Raw genomic sequence first — 19,405 nt, 5'->3', positions numbered from 1 at the left:
ATAATAATTAATAATTAATAATAAAATATAATATAATATATATACTCCATAATATAATATATAATATAATATAATATAAATACTCATTTATTTTTGGGGATGATTTTCACACACACTTTTTTGATCCTCACACACCAATTGAGTATTATTAGAAGAGTAAAAAGTTAAAATAGATGTGTGAGGATAAAAAAAAATGTGTGGGCATCCCCTTTATTTTTTTATTCCATTTAATATTTTTTATAATATAAAAAATAAAAGACCTTCAAACACCAGGGGCAAGACTGCAATAGCAACAATATAATCAACACACCGATAGCCGCAAGAAGAATCACTCAATTTGTACGTTCTTTTTTTTTTCTTCCATTTAATTTGATAATTTGATCCGATATAATCAACTTTTATGTTATATTTAACCTAAATCCCTAAATTAACAAATTTATCTAATTTTTGTATCCACAACATTTTAAATTAATCCACTTTTTTTTTTTTCTTTTTCATTTTATCATCAGATAAGGTGCATAAAACAAGAGATAAATAACAATTTTTTTTATTTATAGAGATTACTGGAATGATCTGAGAGCCGATCGATTCATACAAGATAAGTTTCATTCGCTGATTGATCAAGCATTTCATTTCGATCATTTCAAGTTTGCAGTTCGTGAGGTATAATTGATCTGTTTATCCTTGAATTTGTAATTATTAATTCGAATTTTTTTTTATTTAATGGTTTTAATTAGTCATGGATAATGTTTTGAGTCTATATGATTTCAGATTCTGATGATCGGATAAAGTCTGCATCATTCTTCGTTTATTTAAATTTATTAAATTTAAAATCACTATTTCAGTTATTGAGTTTTCATGTTTATTTAAATTTTATTTTTTATTTTTTATTTTTTATTTTGTGTGTGTGTTCATGATTATTAAAGAATCAGATTTTGAAGCTGAATATAGAATCATTATAAATATAAATATCTAGTGCTTTAGCTAAAAATAGTACATTTTTGTATATATTGTTTCTGATTAAGCAACATTTTCGGTCTGGTTATTGCAATGGCGTTTGTCGTTATCCGGCAGTGGTTATCACGGATTATATTTTACTATACTATTTATATTTAATATTTATGCTGGCTACATTGTTTTTAATGTTCAATTCAAATCTTTGAAACTAATAGTAATAAGGTTTAAAAGTCTTCTATTTTAGGGGCAATTGAATTATATTTCTAGTTTTTAAATCCGTTTGTTTAATGATGTAGATAATAATTGGAGGATTAAACAGATAGTTGGGATATGAATTGGATATAAATTGCATGGGTGACGATGCCACAACTGCGAAGTGCAGCACGGAGATCAAAACGGGTTGGTGATCTTCAGCCTGCGACTCAACCAATTGACCAAACTGATAACGTCGTTGCACCAATCCAAAACAGAGGTAGAAGGAGAACTGGTGGTGGTAGGGGAAGAGGTGATGCTGCAGGTGTAGGGAAAGGGCGTGTGGCGGTGACACCTGGCAGGCCAGTGGCTGGTGGTGGTAGAGGAAGAGGCGTTAGGTTGATTGATTTGGATCAGGAACCACCGTTTGAAATTGTTCCTGACCCTTTGGTTCTTGGTGTTGGTGAGCCAGTTCTGAATAGAGTTGGCGTGGTTGCAGATAAAGATTTTGTCATGGAAGGTGCAAGTGGTGATAAAATTATGGCGGTTGAAGAAGAAGGAAACACAGCTCCTGTGCCGGAGAGGGTATATTCTTATTTTTTATTTTCATTTTATTGAACAGCGACTATATATATGGTATATCCTTATTTTGCGGATGACTTTTTCTTTCTGCATGCTTTGCTTTATAGTATACATATATATATAGCATTAGGTGATTTAAATAATCAGAATCACAAAATGAAATTATAATTATTTATAATTTTTCTTATATGTTGTCAAGTGATTATGTGAGATGAATAATCTGAGTATGATGATTAGGTATAAGGAAATGGCCTCTAGAAGTGCGTGTTTGCATAAGCTTTTGATGTCTAAAACTATACTAATTAGACTATCAGTTGCTTGAGTATTTGTCTAGCTCTGATTATTTTATAATGAACTTAGGTTGAAGGTATAAATATGCGCACACACAAAATTACACTTTTTTTTGGGTATAATCGATTTCAGGTCAATAAGAATACTCCCTCAATTTTGTTTCTTTGTATAATATTTGTGAATTAACGCCTGTTATTGCTTTGATGCAGGTACAAGTGGGTAATTCACCTATATATAAAACAGAAAGAAAGTTGGGTAAGGGTGGTTTCGGGCAGGTTTATGTTGGTAGGAGAATAAGTGGAGGTACTGAAAGAACGGGCCCAGATGCCTTTGAGGTATGTTAAAACAATAAATGACAATGATTTTCAATAACTACTTGTTCGTGCCATTAAAAATTTGATCTTTTGTTTAAACAGGTAGCATTGAAGTTCGAGCATCGTAATAGCAAAGGCTGCAATTACGGTCCTCCTTATGAGTGGCAAGTTTACAGGTAAGCATCATTCTGAAATAGTATCTAGTATTTTAACCTGAAGTTGTGACAAATTTGATTTAATATATTACCTTTTTGTTACAATAGCTCGCTAAATGGATGTTACGGGATTCCATGGGTTCACTACAAGGGTCGGCAAGGTGACTTTTACATTCTGGTGAGTTTTGAATTTGAATGTTGTTTGACTTTGACATCATGCAAAAAATTTTTTATTTTAAATAATTAAATCTTTTCTTTTACAGGTTATGGACATTCTTGGACCTAGTCTTTGGGATATTTGGAATTCTTTAGGCCAATCGTAAGCTTATTGTTTATATTATTACTACTTTAGTTAATAGTTTATTTCATTTCCACATGCTTAATTCTCACTAATTGTTTATATTATTTTGTTTTCACGAACAGGATGTCACCAAGTATGGTGGCTTGCATTGCTGTCGAGTCGATATCAATTCTTGAAAAGCTTCACTCGAAGGGGTAAGGAATATATCTAAATATAACAGTGATAAATCTCACAATATTCCTTGTTGACCGTTCATTGACTTTTTTTTATCTTATTAAAAAGGTTTGTACATGGTGATGTGAAGCCGGAAAACTTTCTTCTTGGTCAACCCGGAACTGTAGATGAGAAGAAATTATATTTAATTGATCTTGGTTTAGGTATGCTCATAAATTCTCTACTTTTTCAAAGTACTTTTTCCTATCATATTTTCATGTATTAAAACGTGATTTGAAATTATTTCAGCATCAAAATGGAAAGATTCAACATCTAGTCAGCATGTTGAATATGATCAACGGCCCGATATATTCAGGTCTGTGTATTTTGGGTATATTTTAGCTGTCAGTTAAATGTAATTGAATATAAACGTTCTTAAAGAATGTTAATTTATTTGGCAGGGGTACAATAAGATATGCAAGTGTGCATGCACATTTAGGTAGAACAGGAAGTAGAAGGGATGACCTTGAGTCGCTTGCATACACATTAATATTTCTTATTAAGGGAAGGTTACCATGGCAAGGGTATCAGGTTAGTTTTTTTTTTTTTTTTTTTTTTTTTCTTTTTTCATATTTTCCGTCTTTAGAAATTAGAAAATATTCATTTTTGTTTTTAACGATATTTCATTTTTGTTGTATATTACAGGGTGACAACAAGAGTTTTCTTGTTTGTAAAAAGAAAATGGCAACTTCACCTGAGTTGATGTGTTGTTTTTGTCCTGCTCCATTTAAACATTTTCTTGAAGCAGTCACAAATATGAAATTTGACGAGGAACCTAATTATTCAAAGCTTATATCTTTATTTGAGAGTCTTATTGAACCTGTTATATCACTAAGACCAATCAGAATTGACGGTGCACTTAAGGTTATAGCATTTTATATAATTATTTTCTTTCTTTAGGCTTGTTAGATTTGAGTCTTTTTTCAAGTGGTTTTGTCTTTTTAGGTTGGTCAGAAACGAGGTAGATTGCTTATAAATTTGGAAGAAGATGAACAACCGAAAAAGAAAGTACGGTTAGGAAGTCCTGCTACACAATGGATTTCTGTTTATAATGCACGCCGGCCGATGAAACAAAGGTGGGCTATCATTATACTTTAATGATACACACTTAGATTGACACTATATAATTGTTACAATTTACGAAGACTTTAAAAAATTGATATTTTAATTATATTTCCTTAAGTGGATCGTAAGTTTGTCGGTGCATAAGAAGCATCGACTATGAATCTTATGTATGAGGGTCATGAAAGGTTAATGTTGATAGTAACGAAAGAAACTTCCAAATTGAACCCCTGGATTGTACTAATCTTTTCATTAGATCAAAGTGCACATATAGATTGTCGTTCATTGATGCTCTTGTGAATAACTTTGAGATTTTTTCAAAAAGTTTTTAACAGAATCTAGCACTTAATGTCAGGGTTCATTCGCATGTCTTCGGTTCTCATTGAATTAAGGTTTAACATGACGTCTAACGGTTTACATGTTCTCATTGATACTTTTATATTTTATTGAAAAGGTTAACGCTTCTATATTTCCTTTTCTCAACATAATCGTTTGGCAAACCAAAAATCGGAATTCTTGATCAATGAAGGAGCATAATCTGTAAACTGATGATCGAGTCGAGTCTATGATTATAAGTTCAGCTCGACTAAGAGTTCCGAATCAAAAAAGTCAACTGAACTTTAAAAAGTGGAGTTTCTTTGTGCGAAGATCTTTTAAAGGCTCACTTCCTGTATATATTGAACTTCAAATTAGCACTAGTTAGTATCTATATGACTTAATTAGGAACATGTATGCACGTTTTTTTAACTTACGTGTATGCGTGAAATATTATTTCATTTGCAGATATCATTATAACGTTGCCGATGCAAGGCTTCGTCAGCATGTGGATAAGGGTAATGAAGACGGTTTATATATCAGCTGTGTGGCGTCAGCCTCGAATCTTTGGGCGTTAATTATGGATGCAGGAACTGGATTTAGCTCCCAAGTTTATGAAATTTCACCTATTTTTCTTCACAAGGTTATTCAAATCATGATCATTTTTAAGTTGATTATGTATCACATTATCTATCATCTGATTTCTAATGAAAATTGTTTGTTCTTCAGGACTGGATTATGGAACAGTGGGAAAAGAATTTTTACATCAGTTCAATAGCTGGTGCAGCCAATGGAAGCTCCTTGGTTATTATGTCTAAAGGTTATATATTCTTTTATTTTTAGCATATTTATTCTGTTTGGTCAAATGGGTAAATCATGTAACTGGCTAAAAATAAATGGGTCAACTATAACTATCAACAAACTAGTAAAGGGATTATAAGTATCAGATAAAACATACTCTAAGAGTTGTGTAAGGATGTGGTCCTCCTGTTTGAAGCTATAACAACAACAACAACAACAAAACCCAATACCTTATTATTATTATTTGAAGCTATAATAATAAGATAATTAAACTGCTTTTGTATGGAAAATTTCTATTCTGCAAGAATTTAATACATAAAATAGTTTTAGGATAATGATTTGTAATAAGAAACTGTTTGTGAATGGAAAGAAATGGCGTAATTAAGTGATCTGATTTACTCTTTGGTTACCAGTTTTGTTGCAGCTGGTATAAATTTTTGATTATTGAATCGGAAATAGATTAAGTTTATCCTTAAACACTAAAAACTAGCTATCGTGACTTTAATATATGTTATCCGAATAAGTTTCAAAATGGAAATCAAACACCATTTGGCAACACAATCCCCTTTTGTCAATTTAATCTACTTTTTGATTTTGGCATCTATAATTAAACTGTGGTGTTATTGTGCTTAAAGAAGAACTAAATGATTCTTTTTTTCTTGTTTCCGACTTTTGTTTTTGATTTGTATATTTTTAGGAACACCGTACACTCAACAATCGTATAAAGTGAGTGAATCGTTTCCGTTTAAGTGGATTAGCAAAAAATGGAAAGAAGGTTTTCATGTCACTTCAATGACTACTGCTGGCAGTCGATGGGGTGTCGTGATGTCAAGAAATGCAGGTTTCTCTGATCAGGTATTGTTATTATTAACTTTAAATTATTAATTATTATTACTATTATCTACCTTTTTGATATTTTTTTGAGTTTTGAGATACTGAAAGTAATAGATGGTGGGCCACGACTTGTAGGTTGTAGAACTTGATTTTCTGTACCCGAGTGAAGGAATACACCGTAGATGGGAAAGTGGATACAGGATAACATCTATGGCTGCTACATCTGATCAAGCTGCTTTCATACTCAGTATTCCGAGGCGCAAATTAATGGACGAGACCCAAGAAACCTTACGAACATCTGCCTTCCCTAGCACACATGTCAAGGTAATACATTTTCGTTTTCAACTCTTTAACGTTCCTCGTTCAATATTATATAACCGAAGAGCTAAAGCAAAGTTAAATGTAACCTCAAGTTGTTAGTGTATTGGTGATGACCCGACTTCCCATAGGGGAGGTCAGGGTTCCATCCCCATGAGCTGCAAAATATTTCCCTTGAGATTACCCGCCCATTTTCATGAGCCTCGGAGGTTGCGGACTTCTTGCTATCAACCTCACCCGAGGGGTTTTACCACACGCGATGCCCGTATGGATTCACCGTGGGGGTTTCCTTGTAAGGGGTGGTAGGACCGTAATTGTTCGTATCAAGGAAAATGATCGGGTAGGTGGGTTCCGACAGCACGTTCGGATCCCTATCACTCCTAACCGCCATTCTAAAAAAACAAAACAAAGTTTAATGTACTTTATAAAAATGTTTATAATGATGAAATTTGAGCACTTGATGAAATTTGACTAACTTTCGTTAATAAGTTGTGACAATATTACCCCAATTTCACTTTAATAATAATCTTTTTTGGGAATGAATTAAAATATGTGATCCTTTTAGGGCATCAGGGAAACTCGTATTACCTTGATGGGTAATTTTGGACACTTATGTTACCCTTTTGGGCCATTTGCTTTAAAATCTACTACTTTCATGTTTTTGAAATAATAAGAAAACAAACTATATATGTAATATAAGCTGTAGATACATAATTATTGTATGTTTTTATGTGATGAATACATTGTCCGAATAACTTAAGTTACTAATTTAACCTTATATTTAGGGTAGTGGAATATGCAATTATGTCAAAAGTTAAGAACTCGTGACTTAATAACCATTCGTAGTGTATATAAATAGACAAAAAAAGTGATCACAAATTGTAACTCAACCAGCCAGACCGAGCTCGTTTTAATAAAGTTGACTCGATGCAACTGAACCCATTATATGTTATTTGATAGTTGAAGATGTTAAATGTTAGTATTAGACTATTAATCAGTTTGCAGTTTTAGTAAGCACAACCCAACCTTTTTCTTGAATGATTAATTAATCTTTTATATGTGCAGGACAAATGGTCGAAAAATCTTTATATTGCATCCATGTGTTATGGCCGAACTGTTTGCTGACTGAATCTGGTAACAAATGGCTACATTTTGCTGAGAACTGACAGAAACCAGAAGCAGGTATCATGTGAGGAAAAAGTTATGGGTATGTGTACAAATAATCATGTTGTGTCATGTGTGTCTAAAATTATAATAGAGTTTATAATGACCAGCAAAAAAAAAAGATAAAAAAAAGACAGGAAAGTTTTCAAAGATAGAACAATGAGAAATATGTCTCAAATATGAGTTTGAATTATGATGCAGATGAATGAGAATGTTCGGTTTGTTGTCAAGTCGTCTTGTTCGTTACTGTTGTACTTATTCATAATTATCAATTGAGAGATTGAAATCTTTATGTATGTTTTTACTTTTGGTAGTTTTTATTTTTTGTAGCTATTAATGTTGTCTTATGTTTATTTATTTATTTATTTTTTCTGGCTACAAAAGCATAACATTAAACCTAACTCTTTTCATCAATAGATGAAAAGGCGAACCCGGATACAAAAGAACCAAAAGCATTGCAAGGCTCGGAAGCAGTAAATGAACTTTAACAGTAAACAAGGATCAAAAGCTAACTAAAATCGAACTTTGAGCAATCGGATCATAAAACGAGTCTGGAATACAAAATAAATACAAGCCCCAAATAAGCCCGTCTAACCAAACAACAACAAATACCTCTAAAAACAACCAACTCCGAAGCAGTCAATTTTTTATATGGTATAGTCAATAGTCAAATTTATTGTAGGTACTATCAGGTCATTTATAGTAAAAAAAAATGTAATGGGTATGTTTGACACATAAAAGGAAAGTTTAAGGTACTGTAAGATCGTAAAAAATAATTTCTACAAATATAATAAGCTGTACTTGATATAGCTTTTGAAAAAAGCTAGAGCTTATTATTTTACTTGACAATTAGATTGTACTCGGGATCGAACATGGCAATCGAACATGGTTTCGTTCCTTGTACTTTAATGTTATTCTCAGTTTTTGTTTCTTTAGTTTTCTGTAGTTTTACGGGATGTTAGGGAAGCTCGTTTATAGATAGTTTTGTTTAGATGGTTGCTTTCTAGGGCGAGCTTCTCCGTTTTCCCCATGTCCTTTTGTATTCCCTGTTGAGTGCGTTTTCTTTTGGAAAACGACCTCGTTTCTATATGAGTTTTCGTTATATTCGCAAAAAAAAAAAAAGGTACTTATTAAAAACTGATCTACATTTTGTGCTAATGACATTGAATGATTTGAGGACTTTGTCTTTTTATGCTAAATCATACTCCCTCGATCCCACAATTATTGTCCTGTTTGACTTTTTCCAATTTTATGTTAAAAACTTTGACTATAATTTTTTTCCGTTGTTTTATATAACACTCGATGAAAGTTATATCAATGAAAACACGTTTAGAAACCCAATCCATCCCCATAAATTGCATCAAATATTATATAATACAAATTAAAATATATGAAGTCAAAGTTGAAAAACAAAGACTTGTAAAAGTCAAACAGGACAATAATTATGGGATGGAGGAAGTAATTCATAAGCATAAGTTTTCAGATCTAGCTACTTCGTCAAATAATTACTAAAAATAATAGTTCCAACATATAGCTAGAAAAGAAGGTTAGTTTTACAATATATAACCAATAACAACAATCTTGTCTTAACTTTTTATAAATGGCCAAAAATATATGACATTTTCTAGCAAGTTTTGTTAGAAGAGACTAAAGAACAGAGTTTTTTTTTAAATTTTTTTTTTTTTTGTTTTATGAGGAATTAGGAGATTTATGTCTCAATTATCAATTTGCGCTTTATGTCATATCCATTTTCTTTTATTTATAGTGGTCATAGACTATTTTAACATATCAGAAGTATACAAGTATAATGTTAAGCTAATTATCCTCTAATTATTGTTATCATTTGATGGACAAGTATCATCTAACAAGAACGCAAGTAACAGCCACTAGAGTTGTTAACTATGTTACCTTTTTGTGTCCATCTTGTGTTTAAACTGACTGCATCCATCTGTTAGGCTCGAACTCATGCTGTTAACAAACCGTAACAACCTTACCTCACCATTCACTTTCTCGTCTTCCCGTTTGAAACCTTGAATATTCTGTGTACCTAAATATTACCAAACACAAATATTCAATATTCAGTTCAATTTTACACGAAGGACTAAAAGTAAGAACTTATTTATAAGTTGATTGATTAAAGGTACAATGCCAATCATATATAAACATGTTAGTTTACTTATAGTTAGCAGCCTCCTCTATAAAGTTGGCTTTGATATGATTGGCATACTTACAAATAAATGAATAATCATAAAGTACATTACATGAAACTCAATATTTGTAATTTTAAATATATAATACTCCTTGTAGTAGTACATAAAGTATAAATGATACTTCTTGGCATGCATAATGTTCAAGGCTTCCAATGGAAACATGAGAAATAGTTTCATAGATATTAAAAGCATGTGCATAACTCACACTTTTAATTTTGGTTATTTTGTGATTGAATCAAACTGAAAATGCCTTCATAAAAATACTCATCCTCCCTATTTAGGCTGAACAGAGAAGCATGAGATTGTTAATTTGTTATATAGCTGAGACTGAGAGTTGGTTTCTTTTAAAAAAATTAATGTGATGTTTGACTATTCAACATGTGTAATCCTCTAATTCCTCTTGATAGGTGGCAAATTGGCAAAAATGTTACAATTGCTTGCAACTTTCTGGACAGTCTTAAATTTCTAATAAAACATGCAACACCTATGAAATTGAAGTTTTTAATATAAGAAAATTAAGAACAATGTTAGTCATAAATCTGATAAACTTATAAGGAAGCCAAATAATTTATCAAACAGTTCTCAGATAACACAACTGAACAACAAACTTTTATACACACAACATTCTTATAGTTCCAAGAAACGTACGGGTCAACAGAAACAACAACAGCAACAACCGAGTTTCAAACACACAACATTACAAGTAACAAAGTTGTAAACACACAACACCCGAAAGATGGTGTTTTTGGCATTACAATATGCCTCACCCCTCCCATCCCCTAATGAGAGTGGCCTTAGCGACACGGTTTAAACCTAATGTGAACGCACCCATACGCAAGTTACAGTTGTAACTCTTGCACATACTTGTTACATCTTTGAACCCGTGCGTTATGTACCTTTTTAGCTCCACATTCACCCTATCCTCGTCCCATATGAACCCTTGAATATTCTAAATCACAAAAAAAAAAAAAAAAAAAAAAAAAAAAAAAAAAAAAAAAACACACGTAATATTCAATTTCATAAAACAAAACTTGACTAAAAAGTAATTTTTTTTTTTTTTATGTAATTACCTGAACCCACTCGAAGTAACTGACTGTCACGCCACCGGAATTGGCAAGTATGTCGGGAAGAATAACAACACCTTTTTTTGACAAGATCTACATACACACACAGTGAAAAAAAAAAATAATACAACTATAACAAGTTTTAGTGAATATATTGAAGAGTTAATTAATAACCTCATCAGCATCTGGATCAGTTGGGTGATTGGCAGCTTCAATTATGAACTTGGCTCGGATTTGATCTGCATTATCCCTTGATTTGTATGGATATATTAGTATTAACATCAGCATAAACATGTCATCATAATGCATATTAAGGTTGTGTTGGAATTTTGCCCACATTCATGTAACCATGATTTTGGAAAATTAAAAATGGCAGTATAATGCTTATGAACTCTAGTTATAGTTTTTAATTTATGTTTTTCACAAAAAATAAAAAAAATCTTGTTATAGTTATAGCTAATCATAAAATGACGATCCATGAACGATTTTAGTTTAAGTAAACACTTTAAGGTTACAATCTTCTTATGCATAATTGATATTGATATCTACATAAGTAAATATCGTTAAATACTTAAATCTTGTTAGTATTTGTATACTACAGGTTGTACACTCATTTTACATTACGGGTCGAAAGATGAGAGTGCTTATCGATCAGAATTCTAATTTTGATTTGTTGAATTGCATTTTGTTTGTGTTTTAGTAATGTTGATGTTTTAGGTGTTGGAGTATGTTTGTAGGCTAGTACTATTTCTTAGTTTGGTTGTATAAGGCTTTAGATGTTCTGTTTCATTGCTCTGTTTTTTGAATTGATCAATACAAGTTTTGCCTTTCAAATGATATAACGGGTCGAAAGTGTAGAAACCTACCATGTATTAGTACACTTACGTATTAAAGAAAAAAAAACCCGCACAGACCGTTTGAAAAAGTACATGCTTTTACCAAAGGGCTTGTGGTCTAGCGGTATCAAGGGAACTTATCAACCTTGAGGTTGTGGGTTCGAGTCCCGTCGTGGACAAATAGGGTGTGTCTGCTGTTCCAAAAATAAAATAAGTATATGCTTTTGACACTTAACAGTTAATGTATACATACATGTGTACCTAGACAAAAAATCAACTAACAAAACGTAGAAAAATTCAAGTTATAATCTGGAAAATTACCTGTTGATAACGCCACCGAGTGCTGCTGGAATGAGAATATCACAATCTTGAAGCAAAACAGATTCGGGATCAATCGCATTCGCACCATCAAAACCTTTGACTCCCTTATTCTCCTCCACATGTTTCATCAAACGAGGAATATCAAGACCGTTACTGTCTTTTATCGCTCCGCTCATATCACTCACCGCCACAATATTTCCACCGCTTTCGTGAATAAGTTTAGCAGCCCAAGATCCAACATTACCAAACCCCTATTCAAAATGTACAATCAGTATAATAACATATATTTTTAAAAATTATAAAAATTCATTAAGGATTTTGCTAATGACAGTCCTAAGGGACAGTGGCGATTCTAGGATTAAAATTCAACGGGGTCCTATACAATGCGAGTGATACTTAATAATTTTTTTTCCTAAAAAAAGGTATTTACTTCTCTAAAACCATCAATTTTAAAATTATATGGGGTCCTATCTATAAATTTAGTGGTGTCCTAAATTATTTTAGTAGTATTTTATATGTTAAAAAAAGAAATTTAATGGGGTCAAAGGACCCCACTTGGCCCTAAGTAAACTCGCCATTGCTAAGGGATGTCCTTAACATGCATTAAATTATTCAGTCATTTTCAAATTAATTTAATGCATGTTAACAACAGCCCTAAGGGATGTCGTTAGCAAAATTCTAAAATAATAGTAATTTATTATTGATCTAGAGACCTGTATGACAAATCGGTGACCGCTGATTGTTTTTCCAAACTCATTGAGAAGAGCCTCGGTCGCAAAGAGCACTCCTCTCCCCGTTGCAGCATCTCTACCCAAAGATCCACCTAGATCCTGATGTTAATTTCCAATAAACACAATTAGCTTAAGACTAACAATATTAATAGTGATATATTTGAAAAACTGGCAATAATTTTGAAAACATGTTCATATACTTCCATTTTTCAGTTAAGAAAACCATATGAGTTATTTTCATGTTAAAATAGTGAAAATTTTAAAATGGATTTTCTCATTTTCAAAACAAATATTGAAAAAAGTTTCTGTTAAAAGATTTTTCTTCTGTTAATTAGACTCATATTTAGTGTTGCATGTATACTTACAGTAGGTTTTCCAGTAACCACAGCTGGTGAGTAACCATGAAACTTGGAGTATTCATCTAGTATCCATGCCATTGTCTATTTTAACACAAATATAAAATTAAATAGTATAATCAATCAAGTTGAACTTATAATTATACAAAGTTAATTAAATACAAAAAATCAATTAAATAGTTTGTTGAAAATTAATTACCTGAGGGTTGGTTCCCATATCAGGAGCTGGAACATCAGCATTTATCCCAATCAAATCATGAATTTTTGTAGTGAAAACTCGAGTGAGTCGTTCTAACTCGGATAAACTCAGTTCGGACGGGTCACATCCGATTCCACCTTTAGCACCACCATAAGGTATGTTTGCAACTGCTGTTTTCCATGTCATCAATTGTGCTAAAGCATTCACCTCATCTGGTTCAACCTACATACATATATCATACATGCATCCATGCATGCATGCAGTTTAACATATTATTGATTGCTGATCTAATTTTTGCTAGAAAACAATTAATCAAATAGAATAATCCATTCATCTTTACAAAAAGGAAATGTTTAATGTCACTTTCTTTTTAAAAATTATAACCTCAGGGTGATATCGAATTCCTCCTTTCATGGGCCCACGAGCATTGTCGTGTTGAATCCGAAAGCCGATGAAAGAGGCCAAACTACCATCATCTTTCGGTATGGTACATTCAACCTGCATAAATATATGAAAATTAGTAACAAAAACATTACATTGCAGGAAAAGTATAAGGTAGTTTTTTCTATCTAGAGCACTAAATATTCTTTAATTTGTAACTTCATTGTATTTGTAATGTATAAAGATCACTGTATAAGTGTGAAATTGATGAAAATTACCTTAATCTCCCTGAATGGAATGAGTAAACTCTTCTCAAGTTTGGAATCAAGACCCAAAAGTCTTGAAGCAAGCTTGAAGTTTCGGTTTGTTGCAGCTAAAGCATTCATCTTGACTTATTGTAGAAAATGATAACAAATCAAAAAGTTGAGTATAACAACTTTCAAAGTGAAGATTCGTGAGTTATAATTTGAGATGTAAGAGTAGACAATGGCTGCATGGTATTATAAATAAAAAGAGACAAACAGATACAGAGAAAAGTCTGACTTATGGGAGAGATAAGAAATATTTTAAAGTAACTCATTAATAGCATAAACTCTAAAGGATAAGCAATAGAATTTGAGATTCCTGACATTGAATCCAAACAAATTCGGTTTGATTCATGAATTAAAATGGATATGTGATTATAGTGCATATATGAACGTGAACTAGAAAACGGATCCTTATTTGACCCGTTTGATCGTATCCAATCAACCGGTTTACCCAAGTGTGGAGTGTAGACCCCGCATTTGTTGCCATTGTATAATGACTTGGAATTTATCCCAACTCTCATTCTAATTCTAATATTTTATAACTGTAAATATATGACCATTTCTAGAGATAATAATAATAATAATAATAATAATAATAATAATAATAATAATAATAATAATAATAATAATAATAATAATAATAATAATATAATTGTTTGTCATTAAATTATAAATTAAGATTATAGTTGAAGCTATAATATAACTGAACATTTGAATTATAATACGAATTATTTGCAGATACCATAGCATGAAACTATACAAACAAGGAAAAAAATGTGTATATTTTTGGAATCAAGAAAAGTGTTCAAGCAAGCTTGAAGTGTCGATTTGTTGCAGCTAAAGCATTCATCTTGGCTTATTGTAAAATATGATAACAAATCAAAAATTTGAGTATAACAACCTTCAAAGTGATGATTTTTGAATTAGAATTGATGTAAAAGTAGACAATGGTTGCATGGTATTATAAATAAAGAGATAGAAAAAAATACAGGTGTTAAAAGTCTGACATATGAAAAAGATAAGAAATATATTAAAGTAAGTCATTAATATCATAAACTCCAAAAGATAAACAATAGAATGTGAGATTCCTGACATTGAATCCAAACAAATTCGGTTTGATTCGTGAATTAAGATGGATATGTGATGATAGTGCATATATGAACGTGAACAAGAAAACGGATCCTTAATTGACCTGTTTGATCATATCCGGCCCAAAGTAACCGGTTCACCCAAGTGTGGAGTGTATCACCCCCGCATTTGTTGCCATTGTATATGACTTGGAAGTTATCCCACCTCTCATCCTAATATATTTTACAAAATGTAAATATGACCATATTTAAAGATGATAATAATAATAATAATAATAATAATAATAATAATAATAATAATAATAATAATAATAATAATAATAACTAGTTGAATGACCCGTGAAATCACGGGTTTGTTAAATAGCTAAAGTTTATGGCTCATTTAGCTATTACATATATTTTTCTTATTAGTGGTCATATATATAACTAATTTGAGGATTGGGCACAATATACAATATGAAAGATATTTTATATGCACATATTCGTTGAAATAAAGATTATAACCGTATATGACGTGTAACACAGATTCTGTTAAAAATATCACCCGCATCAAACTGAAACTCTTTGTACAAACTTGATCGCTTGAATTGACACATTCAAATCCACACTGCAAAACTGTTACAATTGCAATTGTTTAGATTAGAAAAACACCCAAATACGATAATGGGAATGGCGAGTACATAAACTGAATGAATGTTTATAGTTTGTGCCACACTCCAATACTGCTACAACAGGTTGCCTTTGCCCTTTCGGACTCGTGATTGAAATTAAAGTACATTTAGTAGCCATTTCAACTACATAAAAATGAAAACATATTACACAAAAATCAAATATAATATATGAATATGATGGAGCTAAAAATGAAAGCATTTCTATTATACCATTATTTTACTTGAAGATGAACAGTTCTGAAGGTTCAAAAATACAAAATGCAAAAGAGGTATAGTACATAGCTGGAAAAAAAATGTGATAATCCTACTATAAATCAAATAGCAACTTCTTATGTACCATATAATCAAAAAAATGTGCTTCCTAAACCAAATTCAATATCATCTAAATGAGTCCATATTGCAAGTCACTAATACATAACCATGTAAATACAATTCTTGAAACGTGCTTGTAAGGATATTTTGAACAACTAATTAAATAGCAAATGGATGGATACACTTTGTCATATAAAGCAGGGTATGAATAAGAAATTCACTACAAAAGTATTAAAATTTTGACACATTTGAGCCTTTAAAATTAGTAAAAATTGGTACAAAATTGAAAGTCTAACTAAAGATATTACAAATTTAATCAACATCGCATCGACACCTTCCATATGTTTTACATTCTACAAAGGCATAAACAATCATATTCAAAGGCATCACACAAAAAAAAAAAAAAAAAAAAAAAAATATATATATATATATATATATATATATATATATATATATATATATATATATATTTTCATCTCTTTATTTAAATACATAAATAATCGTATTCAAAGGTATGACAAAACATAAGATTACCCAAATAGTATGTCAAGACTAAAATAACTATGATAACAAAGAATGAGGAACTAACCAAAAGCGTGTGTAATGTGAATCATTCTGATTAGCTCAAAAGTGTGTGTAACCAAAAGTGTTAATCTTGTAAACCGGAAGAATGTAGAAGATGATTATTTTGACCAAGATTAGCTCAGTCAACAAAGAAAACGCGCCATTTCAAATAAATTCACAAATTAGCCCTTTTCACTTGTACATTTGATCAAACACTCAATGTGCATCATGTAGTGTTAATCACTGAAACATAACCCGTCTCAACTTTTTCTTAGTATATTATTCTTATTACATAATTTTTCTAGGGTGCTCAAATCTTCATAATCACTCAGAAAACTCATCTTAAACATGGATTTAGCATCTATAACTTCATATTTTCAAAGAATAGTCTAACTTTTAAATATCAATTACATTAAATCGTAATTATCATCGTATACTTAATATATACACTGTTACTACCATAGAATAAAATAAAGTGTCAAAGGAAACATTTTACCACCTGTTTCTAAACAACAATACAACAACATCATAACAACAATATTAGCTATCTTATATATTTGTATCGGAGAAGTTATACCTTGTTTTCCCATTTGCACCTTAGGTTCTCATGATAAAGTTCTCATGATAAATGCAGTTTCTTTCTCTTATATCAACCAACTTGAGTTTACATCTGCACAAAGCAGGCAATTTAGGTATCTTATATTCACTAAATAAATACAATTGCCGATAAATAGCTAACATTTTTTTACCCATTTTACCAACTAAAACAACTATCATATATTCCGTTAATACTATCTAAACTAACTGAGATACAAAGGATAGTGTAGTAAAACAACATTTCTTACCATCAACTAAAAGAACAGAAAATAAACAAACTTTATTAGCAAGATGAAGATCTACTCACATTAATATATCATCTGCAACCACATTCTCAACATACATTTTAAACAAACAAATGGCAGCCATTACCTATGCTATGATGCTTGACAATTCATTACTAAATTGTAACTAATACAAGTAGTTAACCCACCCCAACAACTAACACTCTAAAATCCACTTTATATGAAAGCCTAGCAAATACCACAATATCATATTCGAAACGTAGTCTTCAAATCGAAATAATGTCTCACGTCCAGATCTATGATATGCAAATATGAACTTTAAAAAAAAGAAAAAAGTAAAACTGAAACTCACAAAAAAGTGAAATCAAAAAGCCAAAAATGAATACAAATCGATAATACCTGGAGCTGTGAACATGAAAAAGATAAAAAGAATATACCGACAAAGATGCAGGGATGCTTTCAATCTGACTAAGCATCAACACTTTTATAAACACTTCTCGAAAACCCTGGTAAACCTGCTAAACAGCAACAAATATACTCAATTAATCATCCAACGAAACACCATTTGCTTGATGAACATCAACTAATTTCATTAGTGCTAAATACTGTCAAAACTATAAAAATCGAATCTGAAGATAGATAAACATAGAGAAAGCTTAGACTTTAAAATTATAAGTTTTTCAAAAATAAATACATGGAGATGAAGTATGAAATCAACCCTAAATTACAATCACAAACCCTAAATCCACAATCAGAACAACAGATTAATAGTTCTCGATTTACTTGTGCAAAGACACGGCTATGATTAATTTACAGAAGAAGAAAAAAAGAAACCCCGAGATCGAAATTACCTATGATGAAGGTACATGAGAGAATCACAAATGAATGGAGATGTAAAAGAGGATGTAAAAGAAAAAGCTCGGTGAAAGGTTTAGGTGTGCAGAAGAGAAATTGAAAAGATTGATTGTTTGGGAGAAGAGTAGGCGTGTTAAAGAAGCAGCTGCCATTATAGGGTTTGAAGGAATGGGAGAAGAGAACAGAGAAAAAAGGAGGCGTGATTTCTGAATTATACTGTAATTTAAAAACAATAATAATAATCCGTATATTTATTTTTTATTTTTCTTAATTATATTTATAAATATATTAATTCTTTTTAATGACATCACTAACCTCATCTTAAATTTTTTCTTTTTTATTTTGTTTTATTTTTATGAAGGAAAAATGTCTATTTATGACATCATCAGGTTAGTGTTTTAATATAATCTATACATAATAATAATAATAATAATATAATCTAATAATATGATAAATAATAATAATAATTGATCATAATTAATAATAAAAATTATCATACAATAGTCCGAACTAACTAAATAATAAAAAATTAATAAGTACCATATGATAGCATATATGGTACTCCTGTCCTGTCTCACAATAAATGTCCAGCGTATACTTTTCAAAATATTTACTAATGAAATGACCCGTGGAACCACGAGTTTGTTTAAACGAAACAGTGTAATGATATGTTTTAGGTATTAAGTGAACGTAAATGCTAAAGTCATTTAGTTTAATGACCCGTGGAACCACAAAGTGCGACTAAGAAACTCGCCAGCTGAACATTTCATCAAATACCTAAAATGCATATTAAACAATTCACATTCAATCATAAGAGATAATATTGGTTGTAATTTTATTTTAAAAGTGTAAATTAAAATATAAATTTAGAATTGATTTCCTTCTGACTACCTTTTATACCTTCTCGTACTCAATTCAAAATAATTAATTAAAATGATTCAAAATTATTTAATTTTAATAATTAAAATAATTATTAATAAGATTTAATAATAATAATAATAATAATAATAATAATAATAAGATTTAATTTTAATTCAAAATTATTTAGATTAATGACATCACCCACCATGCTTAAATTTTTTTCTTTTTTTTTTTTTTGATTTTTTTAACAAAGGAATTAGCCTAATAATGAAATCATCATTATAAGATTTTAATATTAACTATAGAT

General features: G+C 30.8%; 2 protein-coding genes and 1 long non-coding RNA gene across 4 annotated transcripts; 1 reads left to right on the top strand and 2 right to left on the bottom strand.

Annotated features, from left to right (window-relative positions):
* The first annotated feature begins 278 nt into the window (after window positions 1-278).
* Window positions 279-7,791, top strand: LOC139852670 (casein kinase 1-like protein HD16). Its single transcript, XM_071841992.1, has 18 exons — window positions 279-339; window positions 558-663; window positions 1,254-1,734; window positions 2,232-2,357; window positions 2,439-2,512; window positions 2,600-2,669; window positions 2,755-2,810; window positions 2,915-2,986; window positions 3,075-3,169; window positions 3,255-3,321; window positions 3,407-3,536; window positions 3,651-3,869; window positions 3,951-4,081; window positions 4,851-5,025; window positions 5,112-5,202; window positions 5,881-6,038; window positions 6,153-6,341; window positions 7,401-7,791. The coding sequence occupies exons 3-18, from the start codon at window positions 1,318-1,320 to the stop codon at window positions 7,458-7,460; spliced, it is 2,130 nt and encodes a 709-aa protein (XP_071698093.1). The 5' UTR covers window positions 279-339; window positions 558-663; window positions 1,254-1,317; the 3' UTR covers window positions 7,461-7,791.
* Window positions 7,792-10,362: 2,571 nt separating this feature from the next.
* On the bottom strand, window positions 10,363-14,128 carry LOC139851684 (probable glutamate dehydrogenase 3). Its single transcript, XM_071840791.1, has 9 exons — window positions 13,876-14,128; window positions 13,601-13,714; window positions 13,217-13,438; window positions 13,027-13,101; window positions 12,644-12,760; window positions 11,931-12,181; window positions 10,948-11,023; window positions 10,780-10,866; window positions 10,363-10,658 (listed from the first exon to the last, which is right to left on the bottom strand). The coding sequence occupies exons 1-9, from the start codon at window positions 13,981-13,983 to the stop codon at window positions 10,473-10,475; spliced, it is 1,236 nt and encodes a 411-aa protein (XP_071696892.1). The 5' UTR covers window positions 13,984-14,128; the 3' UTR covers window positions 10,363-10,472.
* Window positions 14,129-14,899: 771 nt separating this feature from the next.
* On the bottom strand, window positions 14,900-18,424 carry LOC139852756 (uncharacterized). Of its 2 annotated transcripts, none has more exons than XR_011761170.1 (4): window positions 18,234-18,424; window positions 17,118-17,897; window positions 15,498-15,787; window positions 14,900-15,206 (listed from the first exon to the last, which is right to left on the bottom strand). It is a non-coding gene; the product is annotated as an uncharacterized lncRNA (long non-coding RNA). The 2 variants fall into 2 exon arrangements; XR_011761171.1 differs by having other exon boundaries at window positions 15,498-15,608.
* Between the last annotated feature and the right edge of the window lie 981 nt (window positions 18,425-19,405).

The sequence above is a fragment of the Rutidosis leptorrhynchoides genome, chromosome 6 (genome assembly GCF_046630445.1).
Source record: "Rutidosis leptorrhynchoides isolate AG116_Rl617_1_P2 chromosome 6, CSIRO_AGI_Rlap_v1, whole genome shotgun sequence".
Lineage (NCBI taxonomy): Eukaryota > Viridiplantae > Streptophyta > Magnoliopsida > Asterales > Asteraceae > Rutidosis > Rutidosis leptorrhynchoides.
This window is presented reverse-complemented; position numbering and strand designations above follow the sequence as displayed.

Coding starts and splice junctions, on each gene's coding strand:
- LOC139851684 (XM_071840791.1), bottom strand. CDS start 13,983: ATGAATGCTTTAGCTGCAACAAACCGAAACTTCAAGCTTGCTTCAAGA. Junction 13,102..13,216: donor ATATGGGAACCAACCCTCAG/GTAATTAATTTT, acceptor GTGTTAAAATAG/ACAATGGCATGGATACTAGA. Junction 10,867..10,947: donor CTGATCCAGATGCTGATGAG/GTTATTAATTAA, acceptor GTGTGTATGTAG/ATCTTGTCAAAAAAAGGTGT.
- LOC139852670 (XM_071841992.1), top strand. CDS start 1,318: ATGCCACAACTGCGAAGTGCAGCACGGAGATCAAAACGGGTTGGTGAT. Junction 2,670..2,754: donor AAGGTGACTTTTACATTCTG/GTGAGTTTTGAA, acceptor TTTCTTTTACAG/GTTATGGACATTCTTGGACC. Junction 3,170..3,254: donor TTTAATTGATCTTGGTTTAG/GTATGCTCATAA, acceptor AAATTATTTCAG/CATCAAAATGGAAAGATTCA.